This window comes from Salmo trutta, chromosome 13 (genome assembly GCF_901001165.1).
Source record: "Salmo trutta chromosome 13, fSalTru1.1, whole genome shotgun sequence".
Lineage (NCBI taxonomy): Eukaryota > Metazoa > Chordata > Actinopteri > Salmoniformes > Salmonidae > Salmo > Salmo trutta.
Window position 1 is genome coordinate 43854910 of NC_042969.1, and position 26386 is coordinate 43881295.

General features: G+C 41.8%; 1 protein-coding gene across 1 annotated transcript in view; it reads left to right on the forward strand.

Annotated features, from left to right (window-relative positions):
- Positions 1-1153: 1153 nt before the first annotated feature.
- The window catches only part of LOC115205817 (fibroblast growth factor 12), a 168778-nt gene continuing 143545 nt past the window's right edge, over positions 1154-26386 (forward strand). Inside the window, exon 1 of the mRNA XM_029772162.1 lies at positions 1154-1489. Coding sequence (XP_029628022.1) covers positions 1450-1489 — 40 coding nt within the window. The 5' untranslated portion in view covers positions 1154-1449. The remainder of the gene's footprint in view (positions 1490-26386) is intronic.

Sequence of the window (26386 nt, forward strand, 5' to 3'; positions counted from 1 at the left end):
CACCCCTAATTCTAAGATTGTATAGTGCACTACTTTGGTCTAGGGCCATATGGGTCTTGGTAAAAAGTACTGCACTACATAGGGAATAGAGTGTCATTTAGGACACACTCTTAGAAATATTGAGAACCATAAACCAGTACCATATAGGCCTATATTATCCGCAATACATTACATCTAGCCCTACTAGGCCCAAAGACCATAACATTTTCAATTTCAATCTTTTTTGGAGCCACTAAAATGTAATATGTCATCACTTACAGTCTCCATAGCAACTTACAGCCAGGCAGCCCTTCAGCCCCTACTGCCTACAGGTCACACAAAAGTAACATCACTGTACTTGGGTACCAACCTGTGTTACCATGGAAACTCACACACTAAACCCGTTTGATAAAAATCCTGCAAACATGTTTAAATTCCTCCAGCATACACCTGCACCCATTTGAGTCATCACTTGAGACTATATCTGGAAAAGAACAGGACTTGTAGTTTAGTGTGTATCCAGACATCTTCAGCCTCATACAACAGCAGAAATCTTAGGCCTATATAAATGGGATCAAAGGGACTTCTGAGCTCAGCTAAATGAGTGTTTTGAACACAAATGAGTCAATGTAAAAATCACAAAAGAGTAGGCTATGACAAGGAAAATGTTATTCGATGGAATCTGATGCACCCTATCTTGTGATAGTCAACACTGTGCAAAGATGTCATCATGGCAAAGGGTGGCTATTTGAAGAATCTCAAATATAAAATATATTTTGATTTGTTTAACACTTTTTTGGTTACTACATGATTCCATGTGTGTTATTTCATAGTTTTGATGTCTTCACTATTATTCTACAATGTAGGAAATAGTAAAATATACATAAAAACCCTTGAATGAGTAGGTGTTCTAAAACTTTTGACCAGTAGTGTATGTAAAAGAGCAAAAAGCTTTATTTGATGACTAGAAAAATATATAGCAGGTAGTGCACAATAACAGGTGTTTGTTGTCGGATGCACAAATTCGATAGTGGAAGTGACTCCCCACTGTCTAACATGTCACCTTAAAACTCCAGCAGGGGAGTCTATCCTGACGTCACTTCTGTATTTCATAGGAGCCCGAGCTGCAGCATAGACTTCAGCACCAAGGCGAGAGGACAGCTCCCGATAAGCAGCCCGCGGACACTGGTAGGCTTAATGCACACGCGTGGACAGACAACGTACAATTTGCTTGGTCGGAAATCACCCCAAAATCTCCGAGTTAGCCATTTTGCCCTACACAATATCAGTTGACTCACGGACAGTCCGGCCATTGATAAAACAGCTGTTCTCACTGGTCACGCTTGTTGATTACAGAGGTAGACAAACCAGGGGAGAAGAAGAACCACATCCGACCAGAACAGCTCTGACATCTCCCAGAAACGAAGCGTCTTTAACTTCCCTCCCTGATCAACCTAATCACAACGGGAGATGGAGATCATTAAAGTAGATAAAGCAGACAAAGCACCCGGTAAGCAACTTCTTTACTTATTTAATAACAGACTGTGTGGGTGTGAAATAATCGCAGCATGTGTGTGTGTTCTGTGTATTGAATCAGTGGGTCTGGTGGTGTGTCGGTGGGGGTGCGTGGCCCACGCCTCTGTATGAGTAGACTGCGGTACTTGGTGCTCCTGTACACTTGACAGGCGCCTTGCCGCTTAGCTTACATGAAAATTGCAGTGGTGGATTTATAAGGTGTGGTTTATTTGGCTATGAACATCTGTGTCTGTCTCCTGCTGCCTTGGGCGTAGAGCATCCGTAGCCTACTACGACTCGCCCTTGTAGGCTACGTCGTTGCTTTTGTTTTCAGTGAATGGCTGACGGATCCCTGATGCAGCAAATTTATGCAGGTTAGCGTTTTTTGTAATGAATCTTGTTCTGGAGGCAGCTCTACGGAGCTGTTAGCTGGCACAGACACAAAGTCATAACATCGGATTTTAAAACTAACGCTAACCTTAACCACAATGCTAACTTTAATGCCTAACCCTAGTATTAAATTAAGACCAAAAAGCTATTTTTATTTTCGTGTATTTAATATTGCCAATTTTGATTTTCCCATCTAGCGGAAATCACTTAGTTCTGCCTGCAGGACAAGATTCATGACAATAAACGTCAACCTGTCAAATGAACAGCTGCGTAGGGTTTCTGGAGGAGGGGAAGGGTGGGTTCTCTCAATTCTCTGGCTATGGGCAAGGCTGAAGGCCCACACGCATTATCTTTACACATGTAGCAGCCTGTGTTCTAGCCTACTTTGACACCAATATATATATAATATCTATTAATATATAATAGTATCAATATATATATAATATAATATCTATAGGTGTCCCATTAGAATTCAGGTAACCTTCTATGTGTAACCTTCTATATGGGGCATCGGGCACGCACGCACACACGCACACACGCACACACGCACACACACACACACACACACACACACACACACACACACACACACACACACACACACACACACACAAACACACAGAGAGACAACATCATGAATTGGCTATTGACAGATAACATGTGCCATGGCCCGTGAAGCACATGTATTTAATAGGTAGATGAAAATCAGGCTTGTTTAGGCATTCTTTGACTGAACCTAATTTTAATCTGATTATAAAAAACAGGCCAACTCATATTGGTTGATAAAACGGGTGTTTTGAGTTGGCCTGTCTTTTATAATCAGAATAAAATTAGGTTCAGTCAAAGAATGCCTACACCTGCCAATTTATGTGACCGATGCCCATACACATAAAAGATTAGCTGAAAATTCTAATGGGACACCTATAGATATAGTGTCCTCTCCATGTATTAAAATCAGCATGACGTACATCTTGCACTGGTTATAGGATGGGAATTCCCTTACAAAGCAGCCCTAATCTTATATCCAAAATATTTTTTTTACAGATGGTGGAGCAATTTCTGCATAGTGCATTTTAATATTGTTCTAAATAGAAAAATTAATTATGGCTAAGACAGTAACTTTTCTACAGGAACATTCCATAGGGTGGCGCACAATTGGCCCAGCATCGTCCGAGTTAGGGTTTGGCAGGGGTAGGCCATTATTTTAAATAAGAATTTGTTATTGACTGACTTGCTTAGTGTAACGGCTTCGGTAGTCGGGTAGGAGGAATGAGGCGCAGGAAGCAGCGAACACAGGGAGTGGTGTTTTTAATAACACAGGATAAACAAAAGTTCCCAACCATAGGGAATAAAATACAAAATAGACGAACAACACGTCGTCAATGAACACAAATTAATCCCGCACAAACAACAGACGGGCCAGCTAACCTAAATACTCCCTCTAATAGCTAATTGGCCACAGGTGCCCAAAACCAAAAAAAGGGAAAACCAAAAAGGGATCGGTAGTAGCTAATAGGCCGGTGACGACGACCGCCGAGCGCCACCCGAGCAGGAGGGGGCGCCACCGTCGGTGGGAATCGTGACACTTAGTTAAATAAAGGTTAAATAGAAAATACATTGTATTTGGCGCATGTGACGAATAAAATTGGATTTAATTTGATAATTACGCTTTGGTTTCTTTGAAGTTCAATTCCACAAGCATCAACATATATAGCAGTCAGTACCAGGTAGATTATTATCCATTGCTACCATATTGTTTCATAGCTATTAATACAATTTTACAAGTTGTGTACAGGTTACACATGGTATACACTGCACAACACAATTCTTACTTGCAGGTTCCTTCTCGACAATGCAACAAAAATAATAAATAATAAAATATAATAATATTATAAAAGATAAGAAAATGGAGTAGAATAGAATAAACATTTTAGCATAAGTAGGATCTTTTTTAACCTTTACTTAACTAGGCAAGTCAGTTAAGAACAAATTCTTATTTACAATGACGGCCTATACCGGCCAAACCCGGACAACACTGGGACAATTGTGCCAGTTGTGATTAGAGGTCGACCGATTATGATTTTTCAACGCCGATACCGATACCAATTTCAACGCCGATACCGATGCCGGCGAAAACCGCAGATACCGATTAATTGGGCGATTTATTTATTTGTAATAATGACAATTACAACAATACTGAATGAACACTTATTTTAACTTAATATAATACATACATACTATCAATTTAGCCTCAAATAAATAATGAAACATGTCCAATTTGGTTTAAATAATGCAAAAACAAAGTGTTAGAGAAGTGCAATATGTGCCATGTAAAAAAGCTAACGTTTAAGTTCCTTGCTCAGAACATGAGAACATATGAAAGCTGGTGGTTCCTTTAACATGAGTCTTCAATATTCCCAGGTAAGAAGTTTTAGGTTGTAGTTATTATAGGAATTATAGGACTATTTCTCTCTATACGATTTGTATTTCATATACCTTTGACTATTGGATGTTCTTATAGGCACTTTAGTATTGCCAGTGTAACAGTATAGCTTCCATCCCTCTCCTCGCTCCTACCTGGGCTCGAACCAGGAACACATCGACAACAGCCACCCTCGAAGCAGCGTTACCCATGTAGAGCAAGGGGAACAACCACTCCCAAGTCTCAGAGCGAGTGACGTTTGAAACGCTATTAGCGCGCACCCTGCTAACTAGCTAGCCATTTCACATCGGTTACACCAGCCTAATCTCGGGGGTTGATAGGCTTGAAGTCAAACAGTGCAATGCTTGAAGAATTGCGAAGAGCTGCTGGCAAATGCACGAAGGTGCTGTTTGAATGAATGCTTACGAGCCTGCTGCTGCCTACCATCGCTCAGTCAGACTGCTCTATCAAATATCAAATCATAGACTTAATTATAATATAATAACACACAGAAATTAATTACGGCCTTTGTTAGGAATAAATGGACTTCACAGTTCGCAATGAGCCAGGCTGCCCAAACTGCTGTATATACCCTGACTGCTTGCATGGAACGCAAGAGAAGTGACACAACTCCCCTAGTTATAAGAAATCCATGTTAGCAGGCTATATTAACTAAATATGCAGGTTTAAAAATATATACTTGTGTATTGATTTTAAAGAAAGGCATTGATGTTTATGGTTAGGTACATTGGTGCAACGACAGTGCTTTTTTTGCAAATGCACTTGTTAAATCATCACCCGTTTGTCGAAGTAGGCTGTGATTCGATGAGAAATTAACAGGCACCGCATCGATTATATGCAACGCAGGACACGTTAGATAAACTGGTAATATCATCAACCATGTGTAGTTAACTAGTGATTATGTTAAGATTGATAGTTTTTTATAAGATAAGTTTAATGCTAGCTAGCAACTTACCTTGGCTTCTTGCTGCCCTCGCATAACAGGTAGTCAGCCTACCACGCAGGCTCCTCGTGGAGTGCAATGTAAGGCAGGTGGTTAGAGCGTTGGACTAGTAACCGGAAGGTTGCAAAAACGAATCCCCGAGGTGACAAGGTAAAAATCTGTTGTTCTGTCCCTGAACAAGGCAGTTAACCCCCGTTCCTAGGCCGTCATTGAAAATAAGAATGTGTTCTTAATGTGACTTGCCTAGTTAAATAAAGGTGTAAAAAAAAAAATATATATATATATATAAAAATCCCCCCCCCAAAAAATTGGCAAATTGGTGGCCAAAAATACCGATTAACGATTGTTATGAAAACTTGAAATCGGCCCTAATTAATCGGCCATTCCGATTAATTGGCCGACCTCTAGTTGTGATACAGCCTGGAATCAAACCAGGGTGTCTGAAGTGATGCCTCTAGCACTGAGATGCAGTGCCTTAGACCGCTGCGCCACTCGGGAACCCAGTATTTAGCAAAAATATTATGAGTCTGGTAGCAGCAGTTGTGTGTGTGTGTGTGTGTGTGTGTGTGTGTGTGTGTGTGTGTGTATGTGTATGCGTGTGTGTGTGTGTGCTTCTGGGTTTGACACTTTATCACCTAAATTATAATTATTATTTATTTTGTATTTAACCTTTATTTAACTAGGCAAGTCAGTTAAGAACAAATTCTTATTTACAATGACTGCCTACCCCGGCCAAACCCTAGCCTGGAGGACGCTGGGCCAATTGTGCACCGCCCTATGGGACTCCCAATCACATCTGGTTGAGATACAGCCTGGAATCGAACCAGGGTCTGTTGTGATGCCTCTAGCACTGAGATGCAATGTCTTCGACTGCTGTGCCACTCAGGAGCGAGCCCAACAGGTGTAGACCTTACAGTGAAATGCTTACTTACAAGCCCTTAACCAACAATGCAGTTTTAAGAAAAACAAGTGTTAAGTAAAAAATAGATAAGTAAATAAAAAATAATAAAAAAAAGAATTACTATGCAATTATTAGGTAATTACAGTTTTAACTAATAAGTAGCCCTTTCCTGCAGTCAAATGACCTAGTGGCTCATGGGTGGAATGTTTTAATATTTTAATACATTTCTTTTTTTAAACCCGCTGAAAATCTAGTGTTTCTATGTCAAACGGTTTTGTTATATTTCAGGCTTCTGTGATGTATATAAATTGTAATATTGGGATGCAAACTGAAAATTGAAAGCATTTGAACTCTATATCTGACATGGTACAGGTGTCTTATTTTTTTAAGCCCATAACCATGTGTGTGAGGTGTATACTTTTGTTTCAAAGTAGATTTGTTTAAATATTTATTTTCTTATTTTTTATTTAACCTTTAATTATCTAGGCAAATCAGTTAAGAAGAAATTCTTATTTACAATGATGGCCTACGACTACCAAGAAACACTGTGTGATCCTGATTTAGCCCACTGCAGTAAAAGTATATCGTTAAAGTGGAACTGACTGCCTTTTAACTACTTTGCAGATATGAAACAAACATACAATCACAATATCAGTAAAAAATATCAAATTCCCAGTTTATGCTACAAAACCAACTTCATAAGGTTTTAAAAATGCGTTTTATTTTAATAAAAATTCCATGACTTACAGTAAGGCATTGTTGGCAGAATAGATGGATGCAGTTCAATGCATGATTAATATAATTCACCAATACATTTCTTGGTAGTCCAAAACATATAGCTATCAGGTTGTAAATCACAGCTGGCTTGGTACATTGTATGCTGCCTCCACCCATTCGGGATGCACTATTTCAGTTTCAATGACTCAATATTTTGGACAAAAACAGACGAATGTAACTAAGTGTAACTGTAAGGGGTGCGTACTGGCGGCAGAGAAGTTAGACGCAGGAGAGCAAAACCTGTGTTTCCAATGGCGCAGTTAAATAATAAAACCCCACCGGAAAACAGAACAATCAATAAATGGGTACAAAACCCGACACACACCAGACATAATGAGCACAAGCACTTACAATAAACAATTCCGGACAAGGACATGGGGGGAACAGAGGGTTAAATACACAACATGTAATAAATGGAATTGGGACAAGGTGTGTGGGAAGACAAGACAAAACAAATGGAAAATGAAAGGTGGAACAGCGATGGCTAGAAGACCGGTGACGTCGACTGCCGAACGTCGCCCAAACAAGGAGAGGGACCGACTTCGGAGGAAGTCGTGACAGCAACGATTTGCGCTGAGAGTCGGGAAGCAAGTTCAGGGAGTGAGTGTTTTAATGAAGAAACGCAACATAAACCAAAACAAGAAGCACAAACAATGCACAGACATGAAACTGAAACAGAAACAATGACGCCTGGGGAAGGAACCGAAGGGAGTGACAAACTCAGCAAAAAAAGAAACGTCCCTTTTTCAGGACCCTGTCTTTCAAAGAAAATTCGTAAAAATCCAAATAACTTCACAGATCTAGTTGGAAACGGTTTAAACACTGTTTCCCATGCTTGTTCAATGAACCATAAACAATGAATGAACATGCACCTGTGGAACGGTCATAACTGCCCGAGTTACACCAGGAACGCACAATCCCTCCACCAGTGCTCAGACTGTCTGCAATAGGTTGAGAGAGGCTGGACTGAGGGCATGTAGGCCTGTTGTAAGGCAGGTCCTCACCAGACATCACCGGCAACAACGTCGCCTATGGGCACAAACCCACCGTCACTGGACCAGACAGGACTGGCAAAACGTGAACTTCATGGTTGGATTCGCGTTTATCGTCGAAGGAATGAGCATTACACTGAGGCCTGTACTCTGGAGCGGGTTTGAATTGGAGGTGGAGGGTCTGTCATGGTCTGGAGCGGTGGGTCACAGCATCATTGTTGTAATTGCAGGCAATCACAATGCTGTGCGTTACAGGGAACACATCCTCCTCCCTCATGTGATACCCTTCCTGCAGGCTCATTCTGACATGACCCTCCAGCATGACAATGTCACCAGCCATACTGCTTGTTCTGTGCTTGATTTCCGGCAAGACAGGAATGTCAGTGTTCTGCCATGGCCAGCGAAGAGCCCGGATCACAATCCCATTGAGCACGTCTGGGACCTGTTGGATCAGAGGGTGAGGGCTAGGGCCATTCCCCCCAGAAATGTCCGGGAACTTGCAGGTGCCTTGATGGAAAAGTGGGGTAACATCTCACAGCAAGAACTGGCAAATCTGGTGCAGTCCATGAGGAGGAGATGCACTGCAGTACTTAATGCAGCTGGTGTCCTCACCAGATACTGACTGTTTCTTTTGATTTTGACCCCCCTTTGCTCACATAACACATTATTCCATTTCTGTTAGTCACTTGTCTGTGGAACTTGTTCAGTTTATGTCTCAGTTGTTTAATCTTGTTATGTTCATAGAAATATTTACACATGGGTTTCCCAAACTCAGTCCTCGGGAACCCAAGGGGTGCACATTTAGTTTTTTCCCATAGCACTACACAGCTGAGTCAAATAATCAACTAATCTTCAAGCTTTGATATTTTTAATCAGCTGTGTAGTGTTAGGGCAAAAACCAACATGTGCACCCCTTGGGGTCCTGAGGACTGAGTTTGGGAAACGTTGGGCTAGCTTATCTATTTATATAGCTAATTAGCAAACTATAAACACGGAGCCTAAAGTTAACTAGTTAGCTGCTGGGAGGATATCATGTCATTGGAGGAGTGGGTGAGTTACCAACTTTTTCCCCTCATCGTTTTTTGGTGACTACCGCTAGAGATGCAGGTATCATTTGGCTAGCAAGAAATTTGAATCGCTTTGCTTGCTAGCTAGCTATGCTGAACTTGATCAACTGTTATCCAGTTAGCATATCTCTTGCATTCTTTCACTCTGGCCATCTACTCTGATTTCAGAGCACTCTCGTTTGAGTGTGCCAGAGCGCAGAATAACTAATGAATTTACGAACGCACAACACCTACTGAATATGACCGGTTTCAGTATACGTTTGCCAGCAGCACAGTTAGTCACTAACGCTCTAGATAACATGTAAACAGGCTAAGCAGCTCTGCTAGAGCGAGTAAATGGTCAGAGTGAGGTGTTGTCTCATTTTTGTCTGGAAGTAGCTAGCAAGCTAGCCAACTTTAGCCAGTTAGCTAACAGAAAATCTGACAACGCTATGAATTTCCAAACGACCCAGATCGCACTCTGACACACTGGAGGCAATTTATGAATGCACCTTTAGTCGTCAATCAAATGTATTTGGCATCGATCAAATGGGCAAACAGGCATGCAAGTTCCCATTCAGTTGTCAAGACGTGGTTTTGGAAAGCATGTATTGGTAGGAGAGCTGCAGAAGGACGAGCAGGCTACTTTTCCCCATCGTTTATCAGTGCAAGTTTGATGGCAAACTAGCTGAAAAAGTTTGAGGGATTGTCTAATATACCCTCTTTAGATTTTAGCTCATCTCGCTAGCATTAGTTGTTGATCTTGTTGTTGTTGATATGCATAACTGAGGGAGAGACAGCCTACTTTTTCATGGTTGTTTGATCAATAGGACTGTAAAATTCCCAAATATAAGAGGACTCCCATGGTATTTACACATTTGTAGAAATCCATTCAGGTGCATTTTGTGGCTTTTGGCGAATGCGTTCTAATAATCTAAAGTCGCGCTGTTGCTACTGCCTGCTGTAAACACACAGTCCAGTTCAAAGTGAATGATGGCAGGCCCATGTGGCAAATGGCTTATTTGCGTAAAGGTCTACTGTAGCTCTGATTGGCTATGGCGCACTGGTCTGCGTAGACTGGACAAGACAATATGTTTTTATTCGGTTTTAATTGTCCAAACGCATGGCCGCTTTCCCAGTCTATATTGCTATAGAATTTGCACAAATGCCTTACTATACGTCATTCCCAAACATTCTATGAATTTACTGTCAGTTCCATTAACCTGGAAAAGCAAGAGCCTTTTGGATATTTAACAACAAGTCAATATTCTTTGTTGATCTCAAGCATTGTTGTTGAGAGAGAGAGAGATAGCGAGAGAGGCAGGGATAGAGAGAGTGAGAGAGTGAAAGGGAGAGAGTGACAGAAAGGGAAAGAGAGGTCATAAAGATCCACCTCCACAACTGAACAGTGAAAATAAAATAGGTTCTGTTGAATAACTCTTCTTGAGGAACAGTGCAGGTTGCTATCACAAGACATCCCTGTAGAAACCATCCACCAGTAATATGATGAGAGAATTTGACTTTGTTATGAAATAAATGTAACATGGGCTGCATCCCAAATGGTGAAGATGGCGCCGGAGGGGATGGCTGCCGTCTTATTGGCTCTTAACCAACCATGCTATTTTGTTAGTTTTTTTTGCATTGTTTGTAACTTGTTTTGTACATAATGTTGCTGCTACCGTCTCTTATGACCGAAAAGAGCTTCTCGACATCAGAACTGCGATTACTCACCTCAGATTAGACAAAGAATTTTTCTTCAAAGAGTCAGACGGGAGGGAGATACTACAGACACTTGACCAGGCCCAGATCCCCGGCATTCGCTGGAGAAGGAAACAGAGATTTAGCGGAAAAAGATCAGGGTGCCTTGTGAGGATCAGGCGACAAGTGGCTAATCTGCCTTTGTCTCCATCCTCAATCGCTGGAAAATAAATGGGACAAACTGAAAGCACGTATATCCTATCAACATTAAAAACTGTAATATCTTATGTTTCGAGGCTTGGCTGAACGACGACAACAAGAACATACAGCTGGCGGGTTATACACTCTATCGGCAGGATAGAACAGCAGCCTCTGGTAAGACACGCATGCGTATATGTAAACAACAGCTGGTGCACGATATCTAAGGGAGTCTCGATGTTTTGCTCGCCTGAGGAAGAGTATCTCATGATAAGCTGTAGACCACACTTTCTACCTAGAGTTTTCATCTGTATTTTTTGTAGCTGTCTACATACCACCACAGACCGATGCTGGCACTAAAACCGCACTCAATGAGCTGTATACCACCATAAGCAAACAGGAAAACGCTCATCCAGAGGCGGCACTCCTAGTGGCCAGGGACTTTAATGCAGGGAAACTTAAATCGATTTTACCTCATTTTTATCAGCATGTTAAATGTGCAACCAGAGGGAAAACAATTCTAGACCACATTTACTCCACACACAGAGACGCGTACAAACCTCTCCCTCGCCCTCCATTTGGAAAATCTGACCATAATTCTATCCTCCTGATTCCTGCTTACAAGCAAAAACTAAAACAGAAAGCACCAGTGACTCGGTCTACAAAAAAGTGGTCAGATGAAGCTGATGCTAAACTACAGGACTGCTTTGCTAGCACAGACTGGAATATGTTCCGGGATTCTTCCGATGGCATTGAGGAGTACACCACATCAGTCACTGGCTTTATCAATAAGTGCATCGAGGATGTCGTCCCCACAGCGACTGTACGTACATACCCCAACCAGAAGCCATGGATCACAGGCAACATTCGCACTGAGCTAAAGGGTCGAGTTGCTGCTTTCAAGGAGCGGGACTCAAACCCGGAAGCTTATAAGAAATCCCACTATGCCCTCCGACGAACCATCAAACAGACAAAGCGTCAATACAGGACTAAGATTGTCTCGTACTACACCGGCTCCGATGCTCGTCAGATGTGGCAGGGCTTGCAAACTATTACAGACTAGAAATGGAAGCACAGCCAAGAGATGCCCAGTGACATGAGCCTACCAGATGAGCTAATTAAATTCTATGCTTGCTTCGAGGCAAGTAACACTGAAACATGCATGAGAGCATCAGCTGTTCCGAACGACTGTGTGATCAGGCTCTCCGCAGCCGATGTGAGTAAGACCTTTAAACAGGTCAACATTTACAAGGCCGCTGGGGCCTACGGATTACCAGGACGTGTACTCCGAGTTTAACCCTCTCACCAGGCTCGAATTTGACTCTCACAATATTACCTTACGCAGAATATCTCAACCGCATGGGGTATTAGGTGAGAAGGACATCTCCGATAAGAATCCCTATTGTAAACTATCTAGGGTGATGACAACTAGGGTAATAACTTCAGATAGAACTATAATAGATTTTTAGTTGTTGTTTAAGGATGTTTTTTACCATACATTAAATGAAATTGAAACAGTAAATGACTCCACCAAGGCAACATACAGTGAGGGAAAAAAGTATTTGATCCCCTGCTGATTTTGTACGTTTGCCCACTGACAAAGAAATGATCAGTCTATCATTTTAATTGTAGGTTTATTTGAACATTGAGAGACAGAATAGCAAATAAAAAATCCAGAAAAACGCATGTCAAAAATGTTATAAAATGATTTGCATTTTAATGAGGGAAATAAGTATTTGACCCCTCTGCAAAACATGACTTAGTACTTGGTGGCAAAACCCTTGTTGGCAATCACAGAGGTCAGACGTTTCTTGTAGTTGGCCACCAGGTTTGCACACATCTCAGGAGGGATTTTGTCCCACTCCTCTTTGCAGATCTTCTCCAAGTCATTAAGGTTTCGAGGCTGACGTTTGGTAACTCGAACCTTCAGCTCCCTCCACAGATTTTCTATGGGATTAAGGTCTGGAGACTGGCTAGGTCACTCCAGGACCTTGATGTGCTTCTTCTTGAGCCACTCCTTTGTTGCCTTGGTCGTGTGTTTTGGGTCATTGTCATGCTAGAATACCCATCCACGACCCATTTTCAATGCCCTGGCTGAGGGAAGGAGGTTCTCACCCAAGATTTGATGGTACATGGCCCCGTCCATCGTCCCTTTGATGTGGTGAAGTTGTCCTGTCCCCTTAGCAGAAAAACACCCCCAAAGCATAATGTTTCCACCTCCATGTTTGACGGTGGGGATGTTGTTCTTGGGGTCATAGGCAGCATTCCTCCTCCTCCAAACACGGCGAGTTGAGTTGATGCCAAAGAGCTCCATTTTGGTCTCATCTGACCACAACACTTTCACCCAGTTGTCCTCTGAATCATTCAGATGTTCATTGGCAAACTTCAGACGGGCATGTATATGTGCTTTCTTGAGCAGGGGGACCTTGAGGGCGCTGCAGGATTTCAGTCCTTCACGGCGTAGTGTGTTACCAATTGTTTTCTTGGTGACTATGGTCCCAGCTGCCTTGAGATCATTGACAAGATCCTCCCGTGTAGTTCTGGGCTGATTCCTCACCATTCTCATGATCATTGCAACTCCACGAGGTGAGATCTTGCATGGAGCCCCAGGCCAAGGGAGATTGACAGTTCTTTTGTGTTTCTTCCATTTGCGAATAATCGTACCAACTGTTGTCACCTTCTCACCAAGCTGCTTGGCGATGGTCTTGTAGCCCATTCCAGCCTTGTATAGGTCTACAATCTTGTCCCTGACATCCTTGGAGAGCTCTTTGGTCTTGGCCATGGTGGAGAGTTTGGAATCTGATTGATTGATTGCTTCTGCGGACAGGTGTCTTTTATACAGGTAACAAACTGAGATTAGGAGCACTCCCTTCAAGAGTGTGCTCCTAATCTCAGCTCATTACCTGTATAAAAGACACCTGGGAACCAGAAATCTTTCTGATTGAGAGGGGGTCAAATACTTATTTCCCTCATTAAAATGCAAATCAATTTATAACATTTTTCTGGATTTTTTGGTTGTTATTCTGTTTCTCACTGTTCAAATAAACCTACCATTAAAATTATAGACTGATCATTTCTTTGTCATTGGCAAACGTACAAAATCAGCAGGGGATCAAATACTTTTATCCCTCACTGTACATAAGGTTAAAGATTTGTTTTATTACATTTTCAATGCACCACATCAAAATAAATAAAAATAATAAACCCCAAGGCGTCGTGCACAACCCATGTCCAAATTATTTCAAGCTTGCTTAACCCGTTGGCGCGCGTTGGAGCTAAAAAAAAAAATGATGACACACAAAGTCCAGAAGCACCCCACCGTTGTGGTTACTCACTACTCGTAGATATTCCCTCAGCGAAGTATAGCAGTTCCATGCAGGTTTCCTCAAAATCCGCAGCTATCAATACTCCTTAGCAATAACCAATATCCCATGGAAACATGAACTTGTTAATCTTCCCCAAGTAATTCTCTCTTGGTGTCGCACGATGCTAGGCTAACCTCGAGGCTGTCAAATACATCCACGATGAGACGGTAGCTTCAGTCTTTTCCAAGTCTTTCTTAACAAAATGATAACTCTTATAAAATAAAATCGGTATTTCCCTTCAAAACTCGGTATGTATGGGTTTTGTTCTATTTTTATCGTCTTCTTGTTACGCGGAGCAGCACAGGGAACCCAAGAGCAGACTCAGACGAGGAAACAGAGATGAATGAACCAAGGAATTTATTGTAACACAGGGAGATATGGAGTGAAGATCCGGTGAAGCTTGGATGAGTTGTAGGAAACCAGATATGGAGGCTGAAGTTGGAGTGTGCTGGGTTGGGACAGGGTTAACAGGTCCAGAGGGGAATCCAAGCGAGTGGTGGTGAGTCCAAAACAGGGTAGCAGGGTAGCAGGGTGGTAAGATGTGGTAAGATGTGGAACAGGAGACAGCAGCCAGAGTCAGGGCGGCAAAATGAGCAGAGTGGAAGTGGCAGAACTGAATATTTGTAGAGGTCTTGATAATGGAATGAATTGCAGCTGGTAGGGATCTGCTCTGACTCCAGCACACCTGTCTCCAACCACACAATCACACTCAAACAGAAAGGGAGGGGGAGAGAGAGAGTGTACTGGGGGAATGGCTGCAGGTCAAGCAGGCACCAGCAGATGACCACTAGGGGGTGTGGCAGGAGCAGATGTGACACTTTTATAATTTTTCTTCACCAACGTTCATAATGTAATGTCCATCCTTTTCTCAACGTCTCTCTCCCTCTCTTTTTTCCCAGGCCTTCTGTTAACCAGGTCAACTCCCATTGGCCACAGCTTAACAAGCGACCTTATTGGTCAAAACTTAAACTTAAAAGTAAACCAACCTATTCACTTAAGCATTACCAATTAATTATAACAAATAAACCCAATACTTGGTTCTACCAAGGGTATTACACAAGCATGCACTGACCAACTGGCAAGTGTCTTCACTGACATTTTCAAACTCTCCCTGTCTGAGTCTATAATACCAACATGTTTCAAGCAGACCACCATAGTCCCTGTGCCCAAGAACACTAAGGTAACCTGCCTAAATGACTACCAACCTGTAGCACTCACGTCTGTAGCCATGAAATGCTTTGAAAGGCTGCTCATCAACATCATTGTGGTCCCGTGTGGCTCAGTTGGTAGAGCATGGTGTTTGCAACGCCAGGGTTGTGGGTTCGATTCCCACGGGGGACCAGTACGGGGGAAAAAAATGTATGAAATGTATGTATTCACTACTGTAAGTCGCTCTGGATAAGAGCGTCTGCTAAATGAAAAAAAAAATATCATTATCCCAGAAACCCTAGACCCACTCCAATTTGCATACTGCACGATCAGATCCACAGATGATGCAATCTCTATTTCACTCCACACTGCCCTTTCCCACCTGGACAATGTGAGAATGGGTTGCATCCCTGACTGGTATGGCAACTACTCGGCCTCTGACCGCAAGGCACTACAGAGGGTGCTGCGTACAGCCCAGTACATAACCCGGGCCAATCATCCTGCCATCCAGGACCTCTATACCAGCCGGTGTCAGGGGAAGGCCCTAAAAATTGTCAAAGACTCCAGCCACCCTAGTCATAGACTGTTCTCTCTGCTACTGCAAGGCAAGCGGTACCGGCGTGCCAGGTCTAGGTCCAAGAGGCTTCTAAACAGCTTTTAGCCATAAGACTCCTGAACAGCTAATCAAATAGCTACCCAGACTATTTGCATTGCCCCCCCCCTCTACGCTGCTGCTGCTCTCTGTTATTATCTATACATTGTCACTTTAATAACTCTACCTACATGTACATTTTACCTCGACACCGGTGCCCCCCGCACATTGACACATTGACTCAGTACCGGTACCCCCTGTATATAGCCCAGCTATTGTTATTTACTGCTGTTCTTTAATTATTTGTTATTCTTATCGCTTACTTTTTTCTTTTTTTTTCTTAAAACTGCATTGTTGGTTAAGGGCTTGTAAGTAAGCATTTCACTGTAATGTCTACACATGTTGTATTCGGTGCATGTGACAAATAAAATTTGATTTGAAATGGCACCATATTCCCTATGGAACTAGCACACTACCTTTGACAAGGCCCATTGGTAGTGCAGTATATAACTAATAGTGTGCTATTTTGGAAGCATACATGGACACGTGGTGAATTAAGCCCTTTCTAACATGCTGTTTCATTTTAGAAATGTTTTAATAATCTAGCAGACACTCTTATCCAGAGTAACTTACAGGAGCAATTAGGGTTAAGTGCCCTGCTCAAGGGCATATCGACAGATTTTTCACCTAGTCAGCACAGGGATTTGAACCAGCGACCTTTTGGTTACTTACCCAACAGTCTTAAACACTTGGCTACCTACCATTTCAGACAAGCAACTGCACCATTTTCTTTTTTAATTGCATTTCATATTGTGATCCAATTGGAAAATCTTGGCTATGACTTTGTCAGTACTTGATTGCATTATATGATGTGCTAAATGCTAAATGCTTCTGTACACAGCTTTGCAAAAATAACTTGAATATAGACAAGGCAAGGGCATTTTCAGGTGTGTGTGTGTGTGTGTGTGTGTGTGTTAGTGTGTAAGTATTTTAAACAGACAGCTCGGTACATTCAGCTTGTCAACACCTCTTACAAAAACAAGTAGGGAGGAAGTCAATCTCTCTTCCACTTTGAGCCATGAGAGATTGACATGCATGTCATTAAGGTTAGCTCTCCGTGTACTTTTAAGGGTAAGCCGTAAGCCAACTGCAATTTTCCTAAGTCCCTCTTTGTGGCACCGGACCACACTACTGAACAGTAGTCTAGAAGTGACAAAACTAGGGCCTGTAGGACTTGCCTTGTTGATAGTGTTGTTAATTAAGAAGGCAGAGCAACGCTTTATTATGAACATACTTCTCCACATCGTAGCTACTGTTGCATCAATATGTTTTAACCATGACAGTTTAAAATCCAGGGTTACTCCAGGCAGTTTAGTCACCTCAACTTGCTCAATTTCCACATTATTCATTAAAATATTTAGTCTAGGTTTAGGGTTTAGTGAACGATTTGTCCCAAATACAATGCTATTAGTTTTGGAAATACTTAAGACTAACTTATTCCTTGCTACCCATTCTTAAACTAACTGCTGCTCTTTGTTAAGTGTTGTAGTCATTTCAGTTGCTGTACTAGTTGACGTGTATAGTGTTTGTCATCCGCATAGATAGACACACTGGCTTTACTCAAAGCTAGTGGCATGTCGTTAGAAAAGATTGAAACCTGGCCGGTTGGTGCCAGAATAACAACCTATCCCTCAACGTAATCAAGACAAAGGAGATGATTGTGGACTACAGGAAAAGGAGGACCAAGCACACCCCCATTCTCATCGACAGGGCTGTAGTGGAGCAGGTTGAGAGCTTCAAGTTCCTTGGTGTCCACATCACCAACAAACTAGAATGTTCCAAACACACCAAGACAGTCGTGAAGAGGGCACATCAAATCCTATTCCCCCTCAGGAGACTGAAAAGATTTGGCATGGATCCTGAGATCCTCAAAAGGTTCTACAGCTGCAACATCAAGAACATCCTGACTGGCTGCATCACCGCCTGGGATGCCAACTGCTTGGCCTCCGACCGCAAGGCACTACAGAGGGTAGTGCGAATGGCCCAGTACATCACTCGGGCTAAGCTGCCTGCCATCCAGGACCTCTACACCAGGTGGTGTCAGGGGAAGGCCATAAAAATTGTCAAAGACCCCAGCCACCCCAGTCATAGACTGTTCTCTCTGCTACTGCATGGCAAGCGGTACCGGGGAGCCAAGTCTAGAACCAAAAGGCTCCTCAACAGCTTTTACCCCTCTGTTAATCATCTGCGCATAGTCACTTTAACTATACATTCATGTACATATTACCTCAATTAGCCCGACTAACCCGGTGCCCCCGCACATTGGCTACCTGGACTATTTGCTTAACCCTTCCCCTTCCCCAAACCTTAACCCTTTGACCTAACTCCTAAACTTTACCTTAACCCCTAACCCCTAGCCTAGATAACGTCAGACAGTTAGTCACCTAGCTAGAATTCGTAACATATCATACGTTTTGTAAATTCGTAACATATTGTATGTTTTGCAATTTTGAAACATATTATGCATATTGTAATTCATAACATATCATACAAAATGGGTGATGGACATTCACAAATTAATAAATACCATACGAAACGTAACATATCATACTAAATGGAGCTTCTTGGATTAATATACAGATTAATACGAAATGCTCTGAGACTAGGCTGGTATGTCTAGTCAGTCAGTTCCTAGGTGTGTTAAGAAACTAAGCCAAACCTCAAAGGAGAATCTATTGAAAGTGCTTCTTGGTCCAGGATTAGGATTAATATGTGTCCGGGAAAACGGCCTATAAAGTCCACTCACTCAATTCATTTGTTTCAGGTCAGCATCACAAACATAACAAAAAATTCAGAATTCAGAACTTCCAGACACATACATCATTTTTGTTGAGGCAGTATCAATACAATTCCATACAAAAATAAAATCTATATTGATCCATTACACAGAGACAACAGAAATGGTTAGTTTTGTTGTCACAGTACCCAGTCCCACCACACAACAGTACCTCTCCCTCCCTCACCTACAGTTTTACATATGGGCAAGCGCTGTCTGTGAGAGGGTGTTTAGGTTCTCCTCTGCTGCTGGGAGTGTAACTTGAGGCCCTGATGATGGGCCAAAAGGGTTTCCTTTATGTAACTCTCTCTCTCTCCACCAGCTGGCCGGCTAGCTTAGAGGCACACAGTCAAACAAGGTGCTGGGTTACATAATCAATGTCTGTAGTTACATTGCCCAGATGTAGTGGAGAAAAAACCCAAACAACCTTGGTTGCCAAAGGTGGGAAGTCCCCAGGCCCCCAAAGCAGAGTAGTGTTGTGGCTGCTTTGTCAAAGATTTTCAGCTGAATGTTAGACTGATGTTATGTTGTTTTCCCTTTCCCTCACCACCTCTACCACCCTGTCTTGGGAGGGACACTTTATTATTCATCAGGCCTGGGTTTACATAGTATGAGTAAAAGCTCAATCATGCAAAGCTTAAGTATTTTAAAGATACTGTTGGAAACCAGGGGCTCTATTTTTTGCTGGCGTTAAGGCGGCGCTAGTGTCAAACGCACGTTAGTTTGGAATTTTGTATTGTAAAAACTGGCGCAATGTCCTTTTCCAGCCCTAACGCCATGTTCTGCAATTTACCTGTCTTATATCAGCTCACTTGTGCACAGATGGGCGGGGTGGAAATATTTGAGGTGTGTCCTTAACATGATCCAGAGTGCTAATTTCAGGCAGCACTGAAAGGGATAGTCAAGACCAACCAAAGGCTGGTTTTAGAGGTAACGCAGTTGATTATGGCTGTGGCGATCAGAAAATATTGTCAACTGTGATTGTCAAGCAAATAACTACTGGTCTCACGATAATTGACCGTTAATTAACAAACACATTTAGCATCTCCTGGCTTCCACACATAACCTACAAGCCACTGATGCAGACCTTTGGAACATCTACATTTTAAAAAGTCTAATAAATCCATCACAATAAATCCATTATTTATTTTATACACGTCTAAAGAAACATGATATGAAGAAAATGTAGTCTGTTTCAGAAGAACAGAATAGCATACTCTTGAGTTTGGCCCATGCCGTATGGCTGTGTACAATTAGCAGACAAAATTTGATTAGAATTCCGTGGCATTATTTCATATTATTTTATAGTATGAAGAATACAATTGAACATGGCTGAATAAAATAGAAAGGATATTTTCTCCAAATTATTTGAGGGAGTGTGCACATTAAGCTATTCTGTGTTGAGCGGTTAACAAAGAAACAGGTACTCCTATATGCTTAATTTAGAGTTATTTATGCAGCTTTAGTCGTGATACAAGTGTTGGGCTATATGTTTTGATTTATAATACATTCTAAGGCTGCATGATGTGACTCTAATGATGATTTGAAAAGCTCTGCTTTGTTTTTTGCGCAGGCTGTACATACTTCATCAGTCTCATTCACAATTTGACAAGCACTTGATAATGCCTCAAATTTCCCGGCGGCATTCCCTTTGTGTGGCCATAATGCCCCCTCAAAAAACCCATGCCTTTTGCGGCCAGTGGCCGTTGTACCCTTGGGCTGAATATAATAATTATAATTCCCTTCTCCTGGCTGGGTACTCCGAAGCACCTCTCACTCACATGGCTCTCAGTCATGTGATCGGGTCTTTTTCACAGTCTACAAGTGAAGACAGACACATCGGGGATGCAACTGCAGAAGTCCTTATCCAATTCCGAGGCGCATATTGAAGATATTGGAAGAACTGTCCACAATTACTTTTTGTCAGCCAACAAGATGTGTAGGCCTAATGAACAGCAAAAGCACTAGCCTATGTCAATCTACTATCCCCCATAGTACAAAAGTTGATCTATTCTGTGCGAGAAATAAATATTCCAAACATAGTCTGGGACAGTTGTGGGATGCGATAGATCCCAAATGAATAAAACCACTAGCATCAAAAACATGTTTTTATTAATGAGGCTGATGCAACAGATCAGAACATTTAGCTAACATGTTGATCAACTATTAGGCTATTTCTTCACATTATAAGCACAGCAATGCACACACGGCAATAGGCTATAAGGGTGAATGTTCCATTAGCAAGAAAACACCATTGTCAAAAGTGACCACAAATGCGATTATGCATGTAATGCTTTTATTATAAAAGGTGCGCTGCATATGTATGCCAGTTAGGCTCTACACCCATTGTAAAGCAGATTAATGTGCTTAAACCTGTTGGGGATAGGGGGCAGTATTTGCACGTCCGGATAAAAAACGGACCCGATTTAATCTGGTTACTACTCCTGCCCAGTAACTAGAATATGCATATAATTAGGATATTTGAATAGAAAACACTATAAAGTTTCTAAAACAGTTTGAATGGTGTCTGTGAGTATAACAGAACTCATATGGCAGGCAAAAACCTGAGAAGATTCCATGCAGGAAGTGGAAATCTGATTTGTGGAATCACCTTCAACACTTTGCCTATAAAACACACCGTGAGTTAGGATTCATTTAGCACTTCCTAAGGCTTCCACTAGATGTCAACAGTCTTTACAAAGTGGTTTGAATCTTCTATGGTAGAAACTGACCGAAAGAGAGGCTTGGAAAGTTGGTCACAGGGGGAGGGCCATTACTACTATGACGCGGGTACTCTCTCATTCCGAAACAGTTAGTAAGACAATGCAATCGTCCGCCTTGAATATTATTGAAGCTCTGGTTGAGAAAGGCCCTAAAGATTTATGTTATACAACGTTTGACATGTTTGAATGAACGTAAATATATATTTTTTGCTCTTTCGTGACGACAAGTCCCGCGCGCTACAGTACATTATGAGTAGCCTTCGGAACGCGCTAACAAGAAGGAGCTATTGGGACATAAATTATTAACTTTTTCGAACAAAACTACATTTGTTGTGGACCTGGGATTCCTGGAAGTGCCGTCTGATGAAGATAATCAAAGGTAAGGGAATATTTACAATAGTATATTTGATTTTAGATGGTTCCAAGATGGTGCAAATCTGTATCGCCTAGCCTATTTTTCTGAGCATACCACCTCGTTTATTGCAAAGTGTGATTTCCCAGTAAAGTTATTTTTAAATCTGGAAATGCGGTTGCATTCACGAGATGTTAATCTATAATTCTTTGAATGACAATATTACATTTTAACAATGTTTTCGAATAGTAATTTTGTAAATTGTAGCGCTGATTCACCGGAAGCATTTGAGGGAAAATATTTTCTGAACGTCACGCGCCGATGTAAAATGCTGTTTTTATATATAAATATGAACTTTTTCGAACAAAAAATGAATGTATTGTGTAACATGATGTCCTAGGAGGGTCATCTGATGAAGATTGTCAAAGGTTAGTGCTGCATTTAGCTGTGTTTTGGGAATTTGTGATGCATGCTAGTTGCTTTGAAAATGGCAGTGTGATTTTTTTTGGCAGGGTACTCTCCTGACATAATCTAATGTTTTGCTTTTGCTGTAAAGCCTTTTTGAAATGGGACAGCGTGGTTCGATTCAGGAGAGGTGTATCTATAAAATGGTGTAAAATAGTCATATGTTTGAGAAATTGAAGTTATAGCATTTATGAGGTATTTGTATTTCGCGCGACGCGATTCCACTGGCTGTTGACTAGGGTGGTTCCCAGACAGGTTAATTAAAGTTATTAAAGCCACTTTAGTTGTAATACAAACGTTGGGCTATATGTTTTGATTTTTAACCTCTCAGTGGAATCGCGTCGCGCGAAATGCAAAACCGAGGAGTCCTTGGAGTGCATTCCGCCAAAGATCAGCAAAGGTAAGGAATGATTTTTAACACAAATTCAGAGTTTTGTTGATGCCAGAACTTGACGGGTAGCTGTATAGCTTGCATTGATGGTTGAGCTATGTACTCAGAATATTGAACAATGTGCTTTCTCCGTGAAGCTATTTTAAAATCTGACACAGTGGTTGCATCAAGGAGTAGTGTATCTATAATTCTTTAAATAATTGTTATATATTTTGTCAACGTTTATGATGAGTATTTTTGTAAATTGATGTGCTCATTCACTGGAGGTTTTGGTGGGAATACATTTTCTGAACATCACGCACCAATGTAAAATGCTGTTTTTGGATATAAATATGAACTTTTTCGAACAAAAAATGCATGTATTGTGTAACATGATGTCCTAGGAGGGTCATCTGATGAAGATTGTCAAAGGTTAGTGCTTCATTTTAGCTGTATTTTGGGTTTCTGTGACACATCTCCTTGCTTGGAAAATGGCTGTGTGGTTATTGTTTGTCTATGTACTGTCCTAACATAATCTAATGTTTTGATTTTGCTGTAAAGCCTTTTTGAAATCGGACAATGTGGTTACATTAAGGAGAAGTGTATCTTTAAAATGGTGCAAAATAGTCGTATGTTTGAGAAATTGAAATTATTTGATTTTTGATGTTTTTTTTTCGCGCCCTGCTGTTCCATTGGACGTTGGCTAGGCGTTCCGCTAGCAGAACGTCTGTCCTCAACAGTTAACAAGAGACTATTCTAAAAGCAGTAAAACATGGCATGGCATGACTAATTATGTAATTTCCCACAACATTTCCTCCCTTTTGAGGCTGTCTCACCCTAATAGAAAATTACTTTAAAGTATTTTCATTAAACAAGCATTAACATGAGGGGAAAGAGGGAAAAGTATAGACTTTCTTACACTTTGTACATTACATTTATAAATAACCTTCATTGTCATTGAGTTTCATACCGTCACATAGTGCGATTCATTCTCAGAAAGGGGAAAGGCACTTATGAATTTAAACATCAGTACATAAGTTATCACCACACACAAGGCAATCAAAAATATTACTAAGCCATACATCAACCAATGAAATATTGTAGCTCCCATAACACCAAAGAATGACTGAAACCATCCAAACGGATTCCAATCGTTGTCTGGTTGGTGTTCATTTGTGAGATCACCACTGAGCTCTTTTAGATGCTCCACTACAACAGTCAAGTTACCTTCACCCTGGGGTATAAATGTACAACAATGGTCACCTATCATTTGGCACACTCTTATGCAAACATTCTGTCTCAAACACATGCCCCGTATGTACTTTTCCTCCGGCTAGAAATACATTTTGCACAATGAATCATTCTATCTAACCCATAACACGTTAGTTAGACACGCTACTGCTAGTCCACTTACATAGTTATAAACATATTAAAACATGCTCAAGTCAATTGTACTGTATCATCCAGAAAGCCATATGTATTGATACGCTTTAACATTAGAATTCTGATAACATGATAAAACAAAACCCCTACTATCAATGTTATACAACCCAAATGAAGAATGACAGACTCAACATGAAGCACTGAAGACTATCACTCAAATTCAAGACCCTCAACTTAGCACACACCAACACAGTTAGAATGTACATTTACAAACAGGGGACCATGTATAGACAGTTTGTACTACTTATTACCTGTATTAACTTTTCTCATTGCAGCCCCCGGTTATCCCTGTCATACATGAAGGGAACATTTCGGTATTTGCTGTATGACTGATGAGGAAGTCCATATTGCAAATGTACGGTCCCTTACTAGACGTCCGCGAACGTTTGTAAAATTCACGGACGGCGCCGGGCCGTGCACCGGGGCCAGATCTTCCGGGAAGTCATCGAACAAAGTCTCTCAGACGTTCGGTTTCCGTTTAATACAATTTTTTAATTTTGGTCATTTTTCACCTGTCACGGAAAATAACAGCAGAGGGCGAATGGAGGGCACAAGGAATCATATTGCAAATGTAACAAACATCACCAATAACAACGTGACCTTTTCTCCTAAACGGAAAAGACTTCGAAGACGAAACTTGGCGAGCATAGGTTTGGCATAATGGGCAGTTGGCAGCGATTACAGCCTCATGTCTTCTTGGGTATGACGCTTGGCACATCTGTATTTGGGGAGTTTCTCCCATTCTTGTCTGCAGATCCTTTCTCCCATTCTTGTCTGCAGATCCTCTCAAGCTCTGTCAGGTTAGATGGGGAGCGTCGCTGCACAGCTATTTTCAGGTCTCTCCAGAGATGTTCATTCGGGTTCAAGTCTGCGCTCTGGCTGGGCCACTCAAGGACATTCAGAGACTTGTCCTGAAGCCACTCCTGCATTGTCTTGGCTGTGTGCTTAGGGTCGTTGTCCTGTTGAAAGGTGAACCTTTGCCCCAGTCTGAGGTCATGAGCACTTTGGAGTGGGTTTTGATCAAGGATCTCTCTGTACTTTGCTCCGTTCATCTTTCCCTTGATCCTGACAAGTCTCACAGTCCCTGCCACTGAAAAACATCTCCACAGCATGATGCTGCCACCACCATGCTTCACCATAGGGATGGTGCCAGGTTTTCTCTAGATGTGACATTTAGCATTCAGGCCAAAGCGTTCAATCTTGGTTTCATCAGATCAGAGAATCTTGTCATGGTCTGAGAGTCCTTTAGGTGCCTTCTGGAAGGTTCTCCCATCTCCACAGAAGAACTCTGGAGCTCTGTCAGAGTGATCATTGGGTTCTTTCATCATCTCCCTGACCAAGGCCCTTCTCCCCCGATTGCTCAGTTTGGCCTGGCGGCCAGCTCTAGCAAGAGTCTTGGTGGTTCCAAACCTCTTCCATTTAAGAATGATGGAGGCCACTGTGTTCTTGGGGACCTTCAATGTTGCAGACATTTTTTGGTACCTTATGTAGACAAGTGTGTGCCTTTCCAAATCATGTCCAATCAATTGAATTTACCACAGGTGGACTCCAATCAAGTTGTAGAAACAGGATGCACCTGAGCTCAATTTCAAGTCTCACAGCAAATGGTCTGAATACTAATGCAAATAAGGTATTTCTGTTTTTATTTTGTCATTATGGGGTATTGTGTGTAGATTGAGGGAAAACATTTATTTAGTCAATTTTAGAATAAGGCAGTAACAACAAAATGTGGAAAAAGGGAAGAGGTCTCAATACTTTCCAAATGCACTGTATGTGAGAATGCTGTTTATTGACTACAGCTCACCGTACCATAGGGCCCTCCAAGCTCATCCCTAAGCTCTTGGACTGAACACCTCCATCTGAAACTGGATCCTGGACTGACTGACGGGCAACCCCAGGTGGTGAGGGTAAGCAACAACACATCCGCCACACTGACCCTCAATGGGGGCCCCTCAGGTTCCGTATTTAGTCTCCGCCTGTACTCCCTGTTCACCTACTACTGCGTGGGCACACACAACTCAAATCAAATGAAATTGTATTTGTCACATGCGCCAAATACAACAGGTGTAGACCTTACAGTGAAATGCTTACTACAAGCCCTTTACCAACAATGCAGTTGGTTAAGGGTAACAAATAAATAAAGAGCAGTCGGAAAAGAACAATAGCGAGGCTACATACAGGGGGTACCGGTACAGAGTGGGTTTGCTTG